This window comes from Solanum lycopersicum, chromosome 10, assembly GCF_036512215.1.
Source record: "Solanum lycopersicum chromosome 10, SLM_r2.1".
NCBI lineage: Eukaryota > Viridiplantae > Streptophyta > Magnoliopsida > Solanales > Solanaceae > Solanum > Solanum lycopersicum.
Window position 1 is genome coordinate 60,903,396 of NC_090809.1, and position 19,304 is coordinate 60,922,699.

The window sequence follows — 19,304 nt, forward strand, 5'->3', positions numbered from 1 at the left end:
GTTTATATAATTAACTTTAATCATGATGTCTTTCATCTACATAAATAATTTAATGTGTTTATTGGCGCATAATCTTGAGATCTGAATAATTCTTTAGCAAATTAGCGTATGTACTCTCCTTCCTTTTGAAATGAAATCTCTCTTTAAAAGGATAGTTAGGATGATTCAGGTGATATTCAACCTTCGATTTTCTTATGAGATCGAGGTGTTTTGAGGGGGGGCGGGGGGGCGGGGGGGGGGGGGGGAGAGAGACCACGGTTCTTTTCTTCTCGAGAATCAATATATTATTGCTGACCATCTCTCAAGCATAGATTTAGGTTTAACCTCGATAAAAAAATAAAATGAAACACCTAACGATGAGTCAAAAAAAAGGAAAAGTTATCTAAGCTCGGCTTACATATGACAATTTTATAGCATATATACACTTGTATATGTATCTAAAGTTCTAGTCTCGTGCCCACAAACATATTTGGTCACATATACATTCCGTTTCTATTTTAAAAACACATACATTATGATACATATACAGTAGACCACACACATATATATATGAAATATACGATTTTGATAAATATTTTTCTTTATATCGAACACACCATTAATGTTGTTGGCAAGTGGATTTTCTTGAAGAATTGGTAATAAAAGAGGACTCTCAAATAGTTTTGGGCTTGCTCATCAATCTATAAGAAACAAGCCCAGCTGAAAAGCCCAGAACTTGTAATGATATGCCAATATTCAAAAATGATTTTGAAAGAATAATTATAAAACAATACTAAGTGAGAAAGTAACCAGAAGTCTTAGGTTTGAGCCGTTGAATAAAATCGTTTTTTGTTTGGTAGGAAGTGTTGTATCCTCTTCCGTAGTGAGACTTTCCTAAGAGAGTGCATGTTTTGGTGTACACAAAAGTTACCGTACAAAAAAATAATTTTTCGCATTTTAATAGTCGATTGAAGTTTATTAAAAAAATGTCACGAATTCTGAATACCATACGAAGATGCTTAATTACATATTCATATATAATTATAAATTATAAGTTGATTGAAAGTATAATTTAATTTAATAGCTAGAAGGCTAAAAATGCGTTATACTAATAACTACTAACTATTTAAAGACTCGTTTTCAGTCCACGCTAGACAATTTTCATTTATTTCAAACATGAAAGAATTTCCACCGCTATCAAAGTCATGATTCTCCCATTATATATCAATCGAATCCGGATAAATTGTTATTATCAACTTATCATATCACACAAATCATAATCAAACTTATAAAATACTGACTCATATCAAAATAATTTAATATATGATTATTTATTTTTAAAAAAATAAATAAATTAACAAATCAAAATTTTCAACTTTTTCTCATTTTTTCCAAAATATTTTTTGCAAAGAAAGAGCATGAGCTCTTTGCTAAATTTCTACGTCAAATTAACAGTAGGAACTTCACTTCTAAGAAAAGGATACGTCTATGTGTATAAAAAAAATAACCTCCACTATAACTAACAACATTATAATTTGTCCAAAGATTTAATCAACAATAACAAAAAAAAATTAACATCAAAACAACTTTATTATTATTATAAAAATTAATATAATTCAATTATATCATGTTATGTATGATTTAGTATATTATATATATATGTGATCATATGCATGAGTATCATTAATCTATAGGCAGGGAAAAAAATAAATAAATAAATTATTTATTATTTATAGAGAGAAATTAATTAAGAACTAATAGATTCAATTTAATCATCATTCTTTGACACTTGAAATTGACAGTCAACATAAAATTTACACCATATAAACTTTATAATAATGACCACTTTGAAATTATCACAAGAAACAATTTTGGAATTTAATGTGTATATATATACTTGATTGGTTAACTCTTTCATGATTATTTTTTAACCACTTAACAAAAAGATCAAAGTGAATAATTAGTTCGAAGAAAAAAAAAATTCAAAATTTAAATTTTATTCAGTATTAATCTTTGAATATATAGGGTTTGAGAAAAATAAATCGATAAGTAAGGCTTTAGGATCCGATCCTATATCACTATTCCATTTATACAAAGGGTATTAGTATGCATGGTAAGGAAAAATACGATAGAATTCAATAATTTCAATCTAAATCTATATATTATTAAAAAAATGTCATTGAATATATACGCAATTTTAAATTCTGAATTCGTATCGATTGGACCAATAAAAAGAAAGTTTGTTATCAAAAAGTGGAAAGGGGTGGTTACATATATGTTGTATCAATTAAAGGGCTAATTTGATAGTGACAATCATATAGCTATGCACGTCTTAAGATTCATTTTCTCACATGAATTGTCTATTACTTTTTTCAAGAATAAATAAATAAAATAATAATAATTATAATATCAATAATAATTATTATTATTCCCCACAAACATATAAACTAGATGGATATATTTTTTATTTTCTTCAAGGATTATATTATATTATGCTTTGAAATCCAGCTTTCAACATTATTGCTCAATAAAGGATTGCCATTTTCTTTAATTTTTTCTATCATATTATAATTAAATATGCCAGATCATAAAAAGATGTAACCCTTTTATATTTTTTCTTCTGTTATAAGCAAGCTTTGGTCTTTAAATAATTTATACATATATTAAAAAAATTAAAATACATACATACATATATATATATATATATATATATATATATATATATATATATATATATATGATATATTGATTCTAGATTCTGAATTCGTCTTGATCAAGAATCAAAATCATTGGATAAGTTTGAAATTCTGTTGATCGATCAATAGTGTATATATTGTTTTTCCAAATCGACCTAGGTATATCAGCGTAAGTACCCTAGCTAGCTACTCATAAGTGATGATCGCGACTTGATTGTGAATTTTACTACAATAACATCCGCATATTACGATAGATTTTGCACAAACTTATCAGTATCAAATTGAATTCATAAAAATATAACGTGTCTTATCGTATCGATTGAGGTATATATAAATATATATAAATAGTAGTATACAATAATTTGTGAATATAATGTGAGTGGACATCCACCCCCACACGTGAGGGAAAGAGGCCAACATGATCTCTTTGAAGGTGGTAGGGGCCATAATTCTTTGCTGGCAAGGGTCCACCTACCAATTCTTACGAGGATTTTTATTTCGATGATCGGAATCAGAATTTAAAATTTATGAATCGTGTATTTTCTTTCATGTTATGCTATAGTCTAGGTACTTTCACTACTATCACCTTTATTATTTATGAAAGTTCGGTCATTTGAAGGTGATTGTCCAACAAATACTCCGAATTCAGTCATCATAATTTCTCTTACGAGCACATGAAATGATCTCATAGAAAAAAGGAACATGTTGAGAGGTTTGCTATTATCGAAATAAAATGCCTAAGAAATCTCAAATTTTTTCAAATGAATTTATTAATTTTACATATATACCATTCTTACGAATTACTTATTTGAACTTAGATACAAATCGCTATACTTATTATACTATATGACAACTATGATCATACCGCTATCTAATATAATATATCTTATAAAAATAACCGATCAAATCGTCCCATTTATCGATCCTTAATGGTAGGAGGCATCCCTACATTCTTTTTCCAAATAGTCCCCCACAACGTGTCATTATTACCCTCACCTACCCCATGATGCTATTGACAGTTAAAATCAATAGAGCTTTAAAAATATACATATATTAAAGTATATATTATGAAAATAAAAGAAAAAAATGTTGGGGTCACCCTTCACATGTCAAATTTGCCCTTTTGCCTACACTACTTTGGCCAATTATGTCTCATGCATTTTCTTAATTTTGAACACCAATTATTTAATTAAACTATTTTTTTTAAAATTTATGATCTTAAATATAATAAAAAGGTTCATGTAATTATAATTCTATTATAAACTAGTGATTTGCTATTTTAAAAAAGAGAGTGTAAAATAGAAATATAAGAATATATTGTATTTTTTTATAAATGAGGTAATAATAAAATAAGAGTAAATCTTAGGGATAACAAACATAAAATTGTATTAGCATTATGTAGCTATAACTTTTCTATTTGTGTTCCACAGCCAAATTATGTTTGTTATGGAAAAATGTAAATCGTATAAATCGTGACAGTTTGTATAAAAATTGTGTTAGGCCAGAGTGACGAGCGAGATTGGGAGAGAGCTGAGCCAGAGAGGGCAGAAAGTGGAGATATGTGAATTAGATATGTATATCAGTTGGATAACATTAGAAGATTTAATAGTCTTCTTTACTTTCTTCTATGAACAAATAATAGAAATCACATACTTTTAAGGCAAATTATCATGTGTCTTTATAAGTTTTTAATTACAGAAATTCTTCAAACTGTTATAATAATATAAGAGCTGATACGTTAATTTGATGTGCGAGATCCATTAATCGCTAAGTAAGATATATTACATTTTATACATGATACATTTGTTTGATGTATATCTTATACATGATACAGTTAATGCGCGTGATACATTAATTTGATGCGCTGATACTGAAAATAAGGGATTTTGATGATTTGTAAAACTAATAGAGGATAATGGTAATAAAAAAACTTAAAGGTGAGCTTTCCGTCATTTTTCCTTTTTATATTTTGTCCATATCAAGTTAAAGTCAGATAAATAAATTGAAACGAAGGTGACACGATTTACGAGATTGTTAGGGGTAAATGTGTCATAACATGAAATAAATCAAGGCAAAAGTCAGACAGCGTATATCCACCATGAATATGAAGCTGTCATGAGGTCCACTCACTTGCTGATATAATGATAACCAACGAACGAACAAATTCCTCAACAGAAATTGGAATTTGAGCCTCATTTTAAGCTCAATTTTCATTTGTTATTAACATATACTTTTCCCACTTTCGAAAAAAACAAGAAACAAAGGAGCAACAAATACTATTTTTTGTGAAAGTTTCATTAAAGGTACAATCTTTACTATTGAATCTTGATCTTTTTATTATGCACAGTACATGTTTGTGGATATTCCTCTATAAAGATTGATTCTTTGGTGAAAGAATTTTGTGGGTGTCATTTCTTTTGGATTGATCTTTTGATTTGGTGGTCTATGTGAGTTTAAGATCTTTATTATTGTCAATCAATGTTTGTGGATGTTGTTTTTTAAATAAAGATTGATACTTTGGAGGAAGAATATTCTGGGTGTCATTTCTTTGATATTTTGATTTGGTGGTGTGTGTGATTTTAAATATCTTATAGTCAATCCATGTTTGTGAATGTTTGATAACTTGGAGAAATAATTTTGTGGTTCTCGAACCTATGTTGCTCGGATTCTTTAAAAATGTTGAAGGGTGTAATTTTGGAGGATCCAACATTGATGGGACAATATTTTTGCAGAGTCCAACATTTTCCTCTTTTTGGATTGATCATTTAGTTTGGTGGTGTATGTGATTTTATAATCATTCTTATTCTCAATCAATTTTTGTGGTTATTTGCTAATAAAGATTGATAATTTGGAAAAATAATTGTGGTTTACGGATCCATGTTGCTCGGATTCTTCAAAAATTGTTGAAGTGTGTTTGTCGAATCCTCCAAAAGTAGTGTATTTTTTGAGGATCCAAAACACGAGTGCGGCAACATTTTAGGAGAGTACAAGCAACCATTTTTCTCTTTTTGGATTGATTGATTTGGTAATGTATGTGATTCTAAATCTCTCTCATTCTCAATAATGGCGGTGAATATTTCTTAATAAAGATTGTTAATTTGGAGAAAGAATCTTATTATTTCCTCCTACGTTGCTTGGACTCTTCAAAAATGTTGAAGGGTGTGTGTCGGATCCTCCAAAAGTAGTGTATTTTTGGAGGATCCAACACAGGCACGACAACATTTCTGGAGAGTCCAAGCACCTTTTTCCTTTTCTTTGGATTGATCATTGATTTGGTTAGTGTATGTGGTAATTTTCATCCTTCTTGTTTGTTGATTTATTTTGCTTGAAAAGGATAATAGTTTGACTGTTGAAGGTGGATTGTTCGATCTGAAAATGGGTATCTTCCATTTGAGTGAAATGTCAAAAGCTAGAAATCATTTTATTTAATTGCTTTTGGTTTGTTTTTTCTTTTCCCATTCTTTTTGGTAGATCTATTTTCTTTCAATCTGTTCTTTCAAAGATATACTATTGATTAAGCTTGCACCTCAATTGGCATTTCCGTTATTTTTTATTTTTGAAATTTTTTTTTATAACATAAATATGATGTAATCCAATCATATGATTTCATCCAATCAAATTGCATGAGATCTTTATATGTTACAGAACCATTATTCTGTTGGAGATAAATGAAAGAGCTTAGCTCTATTTATTGCTATTGTTCTGTGGATTAGGATTTTCTCACTTATTGTGGTGTTTGATCTTCGATATTACACGAAATCTATGTACGTTTTTGGTTTTAGTGACATGAATATATTGTTATCTAATTCCAGAACACATAAAAGATGGCAGAAGGTGAGGATATTCAGCCTCTTGTCTGTGACAATGGAACAGGAATGGTTAAGGTAACTATGATATTTCACTGGATTCTCCTGAACTTTTGGTCTCATTAAAGATGGCATTGGCCTTATTTGTTCTGAATACTGACTGTGAATCTTGTCTTGAAATTGTTAGGCTGGATTTGCTGGAGATGATGCTCCAAGGGCTGTCTTCCCTAGTATTGTGGGACGTCCTCGTCACACTGGTGTGATGGTTGGCATGGGCCAGAAAGATGCCTATGTTGGTGACGAGGCTCAATCCAAAAGGGGTATTTTGACTTTGAAGTATCCGATTGAACATGGTATTGTTAGCAATTGGGATGACATGGAGAAGATTTGGCATCATACCTTTTACAATGAACTTCGTGTGGCTCCAGAGGAGCACCCAGTTCTCCTCACAGAAGCTCCTCTTAACCCAAAAGCCAATCGAGAGAAGATGACTCAGATCATGTTTGAAACCTTCAACACCCCTGCCATGTATGTTGCCATCCAGGCTGTTCTTTCCCTCTATGCCAGTGGACGTACAACTGGTAAGCTCTGCCTTCGCTCAACCACTTACAAATATTTTTGTCGAATGCGCGAAACCAGCATTTCCACTGAAGTATAAGGTTGATTATTTGTTGAAACATTGTGTTGAGTCCTGTTTATTAGGTAAAACAGAATTAGTGAAAACATATTACTTATTAAGTTATTTCGTGTTCCTCAATATAAAATCATGCGTCTGACTGTGGATTTTCTTTTTATGCCAGGTATTGTGCTGGACTCTGGAGATGGTGTCAGCCACACAGTTCCCATCTATGAAGGTTATGCCCTCCCACACGCCATCCTGCGTCTTGATCTTGCAGGGCGTGATCTCACAGATCACCTCATGAAGATCCTCACAGAACGAGGCTACTCTTTCACCACCACAGCCGAGCGGGAAATTGTTAGGGATGTGAAGGAGAAGTTGTCTTACATTGCTCTTGACTATGAACAGGAAATTGAAACAGCAAAGACCAGCTCATCTGTTGAGAAGAGCTATGAGCTTCCTGATGGACAGGTTATCACCATTGGTGCTGAGCGATTCCGCTGTCCAGAAGTGCTGTTCCAACCATCAATGATCGGAATGGAAGCTGCTGGTATTCATGAAACCACGTACAATTCCATCATGAAGTGTGACGTTGATATCAGGAAGGATCTGTATGGAAACATCGTCCTCAGTGGTGGTACCACAATGTTCCCTGGTATTGCTGATAGGATGAGCAAGGAAATTACTGCATTAGCTCCTAGTAGCATGAAGATCAAGGTTGTCGCCCCACCTGAGAGGAAGTACAGTGTCTGGATCGGAGGATCTATTTTGGCCTCCCTCAGCACATTCCAGCAGGTACGTAAAATCTATCAACTTTTTGTGGTCTGATTCATTTCAAAGTTGCACATCTTAAAGCTTATTCACTATCTTCATAAGCAGTAGATTGCTTTAACATAAAAACCAATTTGCTTCTATGACTTTACTATGTTTGAGAAATTTGAATTATCTGAGAGCAAATGCTAACCAACCCTTCCTATGCTAAATGCTGAACTCTTTCAAAGGAATGTGATGAACAGTTGTCAAGGACGCGTAAGATATTTACTTACGAGATTTCTTTTTTCATGGTACAGATGTGGATAGCTAAGGCAGAGTATGATGAATCTGGACCTTCAATCGTTCACAGGAAATGCTTCTAAATACAGCACGTCGAGTAAGAGATAAGTGAAGAAATATACAAACTTGCATTTCCAGAGCAGCTCCCTGTCGATTGGTTGCATATAATATGCTTCTCATTTGTATTTCCTTTTGATTTATTTTTGTTTCAATCTCAAATATTTGGTCATTGGTATGATTAAAAAAAAAGAATGTCAATTTACCATTAATATTTTTATGTAGAAGAGTTGTATTTCAAAAATGTTGTGATTTGGATTATGGATAAAAAGCTTTGTTGATTCATTTTATGTATACTTTTGGTCTCAATTTTTATGTACTCAAACTAAGAAACATTTTTCATTTCCCCTTCTCTATTAAGTTATTACGCTCTATCGGAATCAAACGTTATGTCTATTATAAAGATATTATATATGAGTCTAATTTAATCTCAAAATCCAACTCATGAGGGTAGGATTGCCAAGTCCATATAAGCCGACTTCCCCAACCAATGTGAGACTTTTAACTACTCTAACACCCCATTCATGCTCAGGCCTAACTGGAATGTAGACTGGAAGCGCAAACGGGATGAAATTGGCTCTGATACTATGCAAAGATATCATATGGACTTACACAATCGTTCCCATGAGCTAGTTTTGAGGTTGAGTTCGGCTATGTGCCATATCTTTAGATTTTTAGCTCGGAATTTTCGTGAAGTGAGACTAAGCTTGATTAAAATTAGTAGAGGAGAATTCAATACCTCTAGATTGTTGACAGAAGGATAGGAAAAATTGGTTTAAGTGTCAGTTTAAGTTCTAATGAACAACAAAGTCAAAAATTAAAGACATCATATTTGAGCACAAAAATGTTAGTTTCTTTTAATACTATTTGCTGGCTTATCATTTGGTATGATTGCTTTAAACTTATTTGATTTTAGGTGTTACACTAGCACACTGCCAGTCAGATCATGTACTAAACGATGGACGTTGCAGACATGAACGATCCACAGAAACTGTTCTCGATGGAGTACGAAAGAGTTTCCTCGAGATAGAACATGAAGATGATGATGGATCTTCTAGTGATTGATAGTGAAATTTTCATTTTCATAACTTCTTTGTGGTTTTGGTACAACATTCATGTTCTGTAGGAGTAACAAGTAGCTAAGCTGCCTTTGTTGCAATGCGTGCTGCTTCTGTTTTCAGTTTTTACTTGTAAAGTTGATTATGAAATAGTCTAAATAGAAAACTATTTACAGTGCAGAAATACGAACACTTGGAAGAAGGAATCTCCCACTTCCCACCACATACACAGAAAGAAAAAAAGAAAGTACATTCATGCCTTTACATATGTGAATTTACAGGTATCTTTTGCCTCCTAAAGAGTTACCTAACCTTGTAAAGGTTCCTCATACTCTGCAGTCATCTGCCACTGAGTACTGTAATCGGTGTAAGTTGGCCTTCCTGGAGAGAATCACTAGAAGCTTCGTTGGACGATGGAGCTTTGGCTGGCCATACAAATGCAGGTTTCTCAGTTGGGATGTCTGGTAGAACTAATTCCCCTGTAAGAATCTGTAAAGCAGTTTTCATGCTTGGCCTTTCGTAAGGATTTGGATGGCAACAAGCCAAACCTAATATTAACACACATTCGGCTTGTTCTTCATTGAAATCTCTATCCAATCTGACATCTATGGCATCAATGATCCTTCCAATCTTGTACAAGTCCCATACATATTCAATGACTCTGTTGGTATAATTATTCTCCTCATATCGTCTATTTCCAGGTTTTCGACCACAAGCAACTTCAAGAACTAGCACTCCAAATGCAAAGACGTCTGTTTCAACTGTGGCTCGACCTATATGGAAACTCTCAGGTGCCATATAGCCTATAGTACCAGCAATCTCTTTTGTTGAATGGTGAGTCTTTCCATTCACTTGAACTGTCCTAGCTAATCCGAAATCTCCTAGACGAGCATTGAGTTCTGAGTCAAGCATGATGTTGCTGGCTTTGATGTCTCTGTGAAGTACTCTTTTTTGACATCCATTGTGCAGATAATCAAGTGCTTGAGCAATCCCACAGATGACACCATACCTTATTTCCCAATTCAGACTCAAACCTTTTCCGTTTTCTTCGCAAAATATCAACTTTTCTAAGCTCCCATTTGGCATGAACTCATAGACCACAAGGAGTTCATTGCTCTCATAGCACCATCCTATCAATTTGACAAGGTTTTTATGATGGAGATTGCCTATAGTTGTGACTTCTGCTATGAGATCTTTTGCCCCTTGACTTGAATCATTAAAGAATCTCTTCACAGCCACCTCTTTTTGATCTAACATCCCTTTGAGGACTACTCCACATCCTCCTCTTCCAAGAATGTTCTTCGGATCAAAGTTCCCCGTTGCTCGTTTCAAGTCCTTCAGCTGGAATCTCTGAGGTGCAGTAGCTGAATTCTGAATCTGAATCTCTATATTCTCCGACTGATCTAACACTTGCGTCCTCTTCTTTTTTCTCCACCAGCTGAAATATACGAAAACCCCACCAAGGAACACAACCAGAACCGATATTACTGGTATCAAGATCCACAACCATAACAAGCTAACTTCATTACTGTTCCCAATATCTGTGCTTGTAAAATTCCATGCCTTTATGCAGTTAAGCTGATTATATATCCCAGTTGAAGCTGAAAATCCCACGAAAACATCCTCGGGGAGATAGCTAGAAAGATCAAGTGGCATGGAAATGATGGGATTTCTTTCATTGACTCCAGTTTCATTACTCATGAATGTATAGACCTTCAAGATGTTGGATTCTCCATCATACTGGACACTTGCTATAACATCAACAGCTCGTGAAAGGTTAACACCACGATCCATCAACGAGACCTGATTGACAGAGTTGATGCTGTTTATGTCAATGCCAACATGATTATCATCAAGATCATCAAGGTAACTTTTCCTTGTATCGAATTCAACAGCAAATATGTTGTTTAAAGAAGATCCATTAGTAGTTTCATTCACAATCCCAAGCCATTGTCCATAACTTTCATCTGGGATTGACTCATAACCACTTTCTTTAGTCAATATGAAAGCCAATCCTTCACCCCATGGATCACTCTCAGGTTTGATATTGATCACAAACGTTGAATTAAACGAGGCTGTTCTGTTTTTCCTTCTGTTCCATAGATTCATAGGCTGTGAATACCATATCCTTCCAGACAAATTACTGATGGAAGTACCACGAGCATCGCCAGTTACTTGGATAGCTCCAAATTCTATGTAGGAATGCTCAGTAGTTATGAAATCATTTTCGTTTTGCTTGGTGAAATTTTGGTAATTGAAACTCAGACAATCCACTCTAAGAACCAAAAATATGAATATGATCAAAAGATGAACAAAGTTAGTTAAATAACTAATCTTGCCTAGATAATACATATCAACATATAACAAAAACTATGTTTTTTTCTTGCCTCAAGAAGGAAAATGTGGGAGATTTGTAGTGAGAATTTGTTTCTCCATTTTATGGTGAAAGTTTCTAAGTGATTTGATCAAATTGTTTGACTTGGATTAAGAAGAAACTTCCTTGGTGTTTACACTAATTTTTTTTTTCTTAATATTTCTTATTATAAGCTTGTTGTTGGTCTGCATGTTTAGTTTAGTTTTTTTACTTTTCTCATATTGTTATGTTTGTCAAGTGTACCATCTTCCAAAGAGAGAGAAGTTGGTTATTAACAATATAATGACAATGACAGATGGAGCTTCTTTTTTTTTTTTTTCGTATTTCGTTAATTCATGAACATGATCTATACATATATTTTTTTGGTTTAACGGTCAACGTTTATATTTCAGTGATATGAGTGGAAGTCTTCCACGCTATTGAGTTTAATTCTCATTATCCAGTCCTCCTTTGCGCTTCGCCAATTCAAAAACTCTTTTTTAATCGATTAATTTAATGTAGGCATCGAGTGCAAATAAGTATTCTCCAACAAAACAAAAAGGGTTGACTAATTCTCAAGATATTAAATTATGATAATTGAGATTATAGCTGGAGAAGTTCCTAACCTAATGATTTCATCATATATAATCTAATCATAGAAGACTTAAAACACATTTTATAAAGTATATATCTTATGTCAATACTGAGATAAGGCTCCAGGTTTTTCTAGTGATTTTACTTTTAAGAATCATTACTAGGTCCGGAAAGGGTAGAGCGTTCACGAGGTACAACCTTACTCTTACCTCATAAATATAAAAGAGGTTATTTCTAAAAGATCCTCTAACACGAAAAGATCTAAGAGAAAAGGTCAAGTTGAATATTGTGCTTCTTAATTCTATTTTATTTGGGTAAATCTTATTCTATATAGAGTAAGGCAATAATCTCATGATACTGACATACATTCCTTTTCAACTGTGGAATTAGTTGCCAATAGCTAAAAATTAAAGGATTTAAAAAATAATCTTAAGAGTCATAGTTTGAGAAGCACACATTATACTTTTATAACATTGTCATAAACCTCCAATAACTTAATAATATTGTCAACTTGTGGTAAAGATACATACACAAGATACTGAGATTTTGGAACATAGGACTATATTGACTTTGCCACAGGCATATTACTATTAAAAATCTCACTTATTCTACGGCGATTACATCGAAGTTTATCTCAGGTTGCCTCTGAACCGAGCATCTAGTGTTTACACCAAACTATATGAGAGAACACACATTGTTCTTATTCGTCCTTAACTATGTAGGAAAGGACTTCATTCGGGCAGCTGAGTTAAGTTTCGTTCTTTTCAAGTTGGCTGTTGAGGAACTCGAGCACTGATTGCCGCTGCAAGAAGACACAGGACCAAAATCAGCTTTGCTGGATAAGAGAATACAACAGTGAAGTATAAGATGAGTTAAAAGGAGGACAGATGAGAATTACCCGTTGTTCAAGGCTAACTTCTTCGGGTTTTAGTTCAAGGGATTGCAGTAACTTTATGCCTTCTTGAAATCCTTCAACTGCAGTATCCTCATCCCCGAGATTTCGATCGATATCAGCAACTTTGGCTAAGGAAATGGCTACATCGACTACCTGGAGTAACGGAAGAGAATTATATGAAGCAGGAGAGGCCAATGCTTTGAGTTTCAATGAAAGAAAAATGGGACGTGCTGAACAAAAAAGGGCAGCCCAGTGCACAAAGCATCCCCAATAGTAGGTCCGGGGAAGAACTACACCCCAAGAGGTGTTATGTAGGACAAAAGAATATAAAAATCAGCATGCATGTATAAGTTGCTTAAAGTTAGCTGTACTCTCTTGTTTTGAGCATAGAAAATGTATTAAGTTGTTCAGCTGTAATTTAATTTGGAAAAAGAAATGTCTTCCCCATAAGATCCAAAACATAAACAGCAGAGCAAGTATTCTCTGTATGAGGGGCATGCCAGCATAATGTGTATGGACTCTGGTCCAACATCCAAAAAAAGCGATTTCAAAAGTTTCTTCCAGCATACAGATCAAGCGTTAGGCTTTTAAGGAAAAAAAGAAAATTTTGTTTTATAACCAAAAGTCCCCAGAGGGCTGGCCAGTTTGTTTTCTAACCAAAAAATCCCCGGATGCGCATGGATAATAGCCAGCTACTCTACCCTTCTCCACTTAAACACTAGGTTTCTGTTTGTTCGGACCTATGACGTCAGCCTAAGCCACGCACAGCTTTAGGCAAAAGTAGAGATGACAAAGGGTAATCGGGGGGTAAAATGTTGATCCACCACCCCTAAGCACCGAAGACCATCAGCAACATCTTATCCATACACAAATGTTGAAATAAATGAGGGTAAAATGTGGGAATCATCAGCATTTAAACACAAGATGAATAATAATGAAAAATTCCCAAGTGCCAAGGATGGTAAGGGAATGATTCTTTTAGATATCAAGATGCCCCAGGTTCTTTGACAGGACCGTTGCCATAAATTTATAAATTTCCAACAAATAGCAATGCCAATAGTGATGTTCATCAGATTAGGAAAGGTACACAAACCTGAGATGGCACAGACTGTTGCTTGATGGCATTGCGGCGAACATCCAACGCCCGAAAATAATGAGATCTGGCAGTTTGCAAATCACCGGCATAGTATTTAAGATCTCCAATTTTGTTTAGTGAAACAGAAAGTGTATGTGTGATCTGCAAAGATTTTTTTAAGGAATTACAGAAAGCACACTCATATATGAAACGATATGCATTATATCATCATAGCTTATAGCAAAATCAAATTAGGTGTACTGCTTAGTGGACAAAAATATATTTAGATACATACATATGTAAATATAATACATGTGTGTGTGAAACATCATTAACAGTTACCTCTACATCATCTTTGGGTACTTTCAAAAGGAAATTGACACTCTCTTCAAAGTAAGCGACTGCAGATACAGCATCTCCTGTAGCTCGACTACAGTATAGCTCAAGTTATTTCTTTTAACAAACTAAATGTCCAAAACTTCTGTAATCACTTATAAAATTAATACTTAATATCATTGATAACACTTGTAAATGACTTAGGGAATGACATATTTTTCATTCAAGAAGAGACTTTGATAGAGACATACCTGCAGTCACCAAGCATACCAAGAACTGCTCCGAGCTGTGAGCACAACTCTGATGTATTCCCCATTCTCTGAAGCTGTTCTCTGATGTCATCTGCACACATAGTAAATCTTGATTTTGCACTATCAATATTATTGGCACGAAAAGCCTGCAAGTTGAGCCAAAAGTTAGTGTAAACCCTGAAATGTGATTCACTAGCTAGTCTCAGATTATACAAGAAAGAGTGATGACAATATGAATCAGCTAAGTCAGTCTGAGAAACTGCGGACATTTCTGCACCAGAGACTAATGAGATTTATGGTAAACATACCCGCATGGCTTGTTGAACCAGGAAAGCTCCACGCTCCAAAGATGCATCCTCGTATATAACAGTTTTCTTTTCCACTATATCTTCTTGCTCATTATTAGACCTCTTAATCCTTGCATGCCCTTCAATAAAGCGATCGACAACATTCTGAAGATTCATATCGGCCTCAATCTTTTCAATATCAGCACCACACAATGGACAGTCCTTAAAGCGGGAGAGACATGCCCTGTTTACCAAAAAGATGTACTACTGAAAAATGTCCAGAAGAATCTTCTTTTTACCTTTATTCTTGCTTTTAAACAGGGAAGTGGCGCATGTGGAAGTAGAAAGACCGTAAAAGAGTTATTAATTTACACTTACTTGCAGAATACATGTGAACAGGGCACACATCTGCTGCTCTCATAAAGAAGTGCTTGACATATCATGCAGCTAAAAGGACCCAGTTTAAATGCTTGAGAATCATAACCAAAGGGGCACTTAGGTGACATTGTCGCAGATTCTCCAGAGTCTTGTTTAGGCTTGCTCTTCTGGCCATCATATCCGAAGGGGCACTTAGGTGACACGGTTGCAGATTCTCCAGAGTCTTGTTTAGGCTTGCTCTCCTGGCCATCATATCCAAAGGGGCACTTAGGTGACACAGTTGCAGATTCTCCAGAGTCTTGTTTAGGCTTGCTCTCCTGGCCATCCTGTTGTTTATTTTGGTCGTCACAAGGTTTCTTAAGAGTTGAATCATATCCAAAGGGGCATTTAGGTGACACCGTAGCAACTTCTCCAGATTCTTTTTTAGGCTTGCTCTCTTGAGCCTGTTGTTTATTTTCGTCATATGGTTTATTAAGAGTTGCATCATCGGGTCTGGAAGCTCCAGCAAAAGGGCAAACTGGGATCATCTTGATAAATTCCCTGTAAATGCTACAAGTTATTCATATCTTTTGAGAAAAAAAAACCCGCAGATCAGACAACTACTAAAAAGACACAAATCCAGCAGTTCAACAAAGAAAGTGCACATGCCTTGTCAACAAAACTTTGCAGGAAACAGGTGAGGTGATGACTTAAGAGCAGAATTCTGAACAAGAAATAGCGATTGCTTTTCTATTTCAGTCTACATAATATAGTTAAGAAGCTTCTTCTACCTTAAGTGTGCCATCTGGCTTCAAACACTGCAGACTCAATACCTTAGTAAAAACATCCGAAGGTGAGTGCCACCTCACATGGACATTTCTAGTTTAATCCTCAATAGTGATTGAGGAATCTCTACCCTCATTCACCTATAACTCTCATAGTACTAAAATTATCCTTCTTTCTCCTTTCAAAAAGAATTATCTATTTTACTTTTGCTACTTCAACTCGTCACCGAGGAAAAACGGCTCTACTTTGTGACAGCGAAATAGTTCAAATTGCAAATCAAGTTTGAAGAAATATAGGATGTTAAAAAATTTGTATTTATTAACTTAGACAACATACAGTACCAAATATCCTAAAATTTCACAGAAAATGGATCATCCATCACTGTCTCTGCAATAAACAAACTCAGGAACTTTATCACTCACTATTGTGCTGCTTAAAATGTTTAAGGCCAGAATTAAAAGAATTCTTATTACCTCGGTAAGCTAGACATATCCTCGGTAAGCTAGACATATCACGTCCTATCTTATTACCTCTCTTCAAACCTATCTAACTACACCTAGCCTAATCTTCAACCATCATATTCACCTATCTAGAATCATATCCTCGGTGTAAGCTAAACAAATCACGTTCGGTCTAATTACCTTTCCTCAATCTACCTCGACCTCTCTTTGAACCTATCTAATACTCTTCAACCATCATACTCTCCTATCTAAAATCAAATCCTCGGTCTAAGCTAAACATATCACGTCTTGTCTAATTACCTCTCCTCAATCTACCTCGACCTCTCTTCAAACCTATCTAATTATACCTACCCTAATCTTCAACCATCATACTCTCCTATCTAGAATCATATCCTCGGTAAGCTAAACATATCATGCCATGTCGAATTACCTCTCCTCAATTTACCTCGACCTCTCTTCAAACCTATCTAACTACACCTGCCCTAATCTTCGACCATCATACTCTCCTATCTAGAAGCATATCCTCGGTAAGCTAAACATATCACGTCCTGTCTAATTACCTGTCCTAAATCTACCTAGACCTCTCTTCAAACCTATCTAACTACACCTACCCTAATCTTTTACCATCACACTCTCCTATCTAGAATCATACCCTTAATAAGCTAAACATATTACGTCCTGTCTAATTACCTCTCCTCAATTCACCTCGACCTCTCTTCAAACCTATCTAACTACACTACCGTAATCTTCTACCATCATACTCTCATATCTATAATCATATTCTCGGTAAACTAAAAGTATCACGTCCTGTCTAATTACCTCTCCTCAATCTACCTCGACCTCTCTTCAAACCTATCTAACCACACCTACCCAAATCTTCTACCATCATACTCTCCTATCTAGAATCATATCCTCGGTAAGCTAAACATATCACGACCTATCTAATTACCTCTCCCCAATTCTTCCTCGATCTACCTCGACCTCTTACAACACCTACCTATATGCAGATAACAAACCCAAATAAGTAAAAACAGTCAAAAAAATCTATGCATACCCAAAAATGTCGGTGTTTTTCTGGGTTCTTCATAAACGGGTCATTTTCAGCTCAAAATGGATCTTAGGGCAAATAAAAACAAGCAATATCGGAAAAACAAGAATTGAAATTGAAATTTTGAAGGAATCGAATGACAATTGAAACAAAAATCAGATTTTTTTTTACCTCTAGGGTTTTGCGTTAATCGAAGCAGACTTTGATTTGATGTGCCCCAAAATTATTGGTGAAATTAGATTTCAATTCCGATATTGTGAAAATTTTTCTGATCAACCAAAAGATAAATCTTTTTCTTTATTATTTTTTCCCCTTTTCAAATAATGGAAACCAGGATATATTATATTCAATTTTTTTATTTTGTATAAACATATATAGTAATTTCGGGAGAATCTCAACTCAGATATAAAGGTGCAATTAATAGTATTTGGTCAATCTTTACTTTTTTTTCATTTTCGTGTCGAGTGTTTATATTAGGACTTAAAAGTATAATATATAATAGGAAAAAGTCTAAAAATACGTTTCATTCATTTTTTAGCCAAAAAAGTGAATGAAAGAAGTATACGTGAGCCAAAAAGTGAATGAAAGGATATTTTAAGATCAAAACATAACTGAAGGATATTTTTAGACCTTTTCCTATAGTTCAAGGATAAAGTTTTATCCCTTTTCAGTATATAATATACCTAAATAGTATGTATTTATTACATGTAAGAGTGATCGAGTTACTTAAGCAAGTAATTTTCCAAATAAAAGATTTTAAATTTAATTCAAATGAAACACATATTTCGATCGAATTTATAAATTTATCTTAAAGTCTATTCAAAAAATAACCATCGTAAATTTTCGTGTAATTAGAAAAATTGCCAATTGGTTTTATAATTAATTATGTATTCCCTGTCTGGATTACAATCACTTAACACATATTATTCCACTTTTTCTCTATTGGATTTCTTAAGAAATTTTCCTTACTTGGAAGTTGGAACCAAAACAATATAGTATTTCTTGATGAGGGAATGATTGTCACCTTAATTATAATCAGCGGCGAAGTTAAAATTTTAATTCTTATGACTTTTAAAGTTAAAAAATCGATCAACTTCTAGTGTGAATAACTGGATTTTTCAAACTTCTTAATTCAAATGCATTATTCAGATAAGAGTAACTGAATTTTACTTGAACGCCTAGCTCCACACCTGCGTGCTTGTAAATTTCCTTTCTTGTTTTCATATGGATTAATTACTTTACTTGTCATGATTATTAAAAAAATTTAATCCAAAATATTTATTATTTCAAATTAAATTAAAATATAATCAAATTATATTATATTTATTTCACTATCTAGTTAGCATGTGAATGAATGGGTGGGTGGGGGGATATGAAAGGCCAACAAAAATAAAGGTCCCATTTTGGAAAACAATTTTTTTTCTCACCTATGTGATAAGTCATCAATTCATGCAAGCTAAGCTTATCTCATAGTTATATTGTGACCCCATTATTTTATCACTTTTTTGTTTGTTTTGAATTTTGATACTTTTAATATATATATATATGTGTGTGTGTGTGTGTGGGGTGTTTGGGCGGGGGGGGGGGGGTTCC

At 34.0% G+C, this 19,304-nt stretch overlaps 3 protein-coding genes across 4 annotated transcripts; 1 reads left to right on the plus strand and 2 right to left on the minus strand.

Moving 5' to 3' along the window:
* Positions 1-4,845: 4,845 nt before the first annotated feature.
* On the plus strand, positions 4,846-8,552 carry Tom52 (actin). 2 transcript variants are annotated; one of them, NM_001345841.1, is made up of 5 exons: positions 4,846-4,978; positions 6,488-6,559; positions 6,669-7,062; positions 7,282-7,895; positions 8,171-8,515. In NM_001345841.1, the coding sequence occupies exons 2-5, from the start codon at positions 6,500-6,502 to the stop codon at positions 8,234-8,236; spliced, it is 1,134 nt and encodes a 377-aa protein (NP_001332770.1). In that variant the 5' UTR covers positions 4,846-4,978; positions 6,488-6,499; the 3' UTR covers positions 8,237-8,515. The 2 variants fall into 2 exon arrangements, with proteins under 2 accessions (NP_001332770.1, XP_069145781.1); XM_069289680.1 differs by having other exon boundaries at positions 4,978-5,122; positions 8,171-8,552.
* Positions 8,553-9,406: 854 nt separating this feature from the next.
* LOC101262971 (clade XII lectin receptor kinase) lies at positions 9,407-11,879 on the minus strand. The gene is given in 1 exon segment (NM_001320994.2): positions 9,407-11,879. A coding segment is annotated over 1 exon segment (2,013 nt). The 5' UTR covers positions 11,621-11,879; the 3' UTR covers positions 9,407-9,607.
* A 796-nt stretch (positions 11,880-12,675) lies between these two features.
* Positions 12,676-18,073, minus strand: LOC101263558 (catalase chaperon NCA1-like). The gene is made up of 8 exons (NM_001324470.1): positions 17,883-18,073; positions 15,438-15,977; positions 15,081-15,303; positions 14,773-14,918; positions 14,528-14,615; positions 14,204-14,347; positions 13,114-13,263; positions 12,676-13,017 (listed from the first exon to the last, which is right to left on the minus strand). The coding sequence occupies exons 2-8, from the start codon at positions 15,962-15,964 to the stop codon at positions 12,964-12,966; spliced, it is 1,332 nt and encodes a 443-aa protein (NP_001311399.1). The 5' UTR covers positions 15,965-15,977; positions 17,883-18,073; the 3' UTR covers positions 12,676-12,963.
* Positions 18,074-19,304: the final 1,231 nt, after the last annotated feature.

What these genes read in the sequence shown, in the direction of transcription:
- LOC101263558 (NM_001324470.1), bottom strand. Translation starts at nt 15,964, where the DNA reads ATGATCCCAGTTTGCCCTTTTGCTGGAGCTTCCAGACCCGATGATGCA. An exon ending in TGGTTCAACAAGCCATGCGG is followed by an intron (nt 14,919 to 15,080) that starts GTATGTTTACCA and finishes CTCAACTTGCAG; the next exon opens with GCTTTTCGTGCCAATAATAT. An exon ending in TACCCAAAGATGATGTAGAG is followed by an intron (nt 14,348 to 14,527) that starts GTAACTGTTAAT and finishes AAATCTTTGCAG; the next exon opens with ATCACACATACACTTTCTGT.
- Tom52 (NM_001345841.1), top strand. Translation starts at nt 6,500, where the DNA reads ATGGCAGAAGGTGAGGATATTCAGCCTCTTGTCTGTGACAATGGAACA. An exon ending in ATGGAACAGGAATGGTTAAG is followed by an intron (nt 6,560 to 6,668) that starts GTAACTATGATA and finishes TGAAATTGTTAG; the next exon opens with GCTGGATTTGCTGGAGATGA. An exon ending in CCCTCAGCACATTCCAGCAG is followed by an intron (nt 7,896 to 8,170) that starts GTACGTAAAATC and finishes TTCATGGTACAG; the next exon opens with ATGTGGATAGCTAAGGCAGA.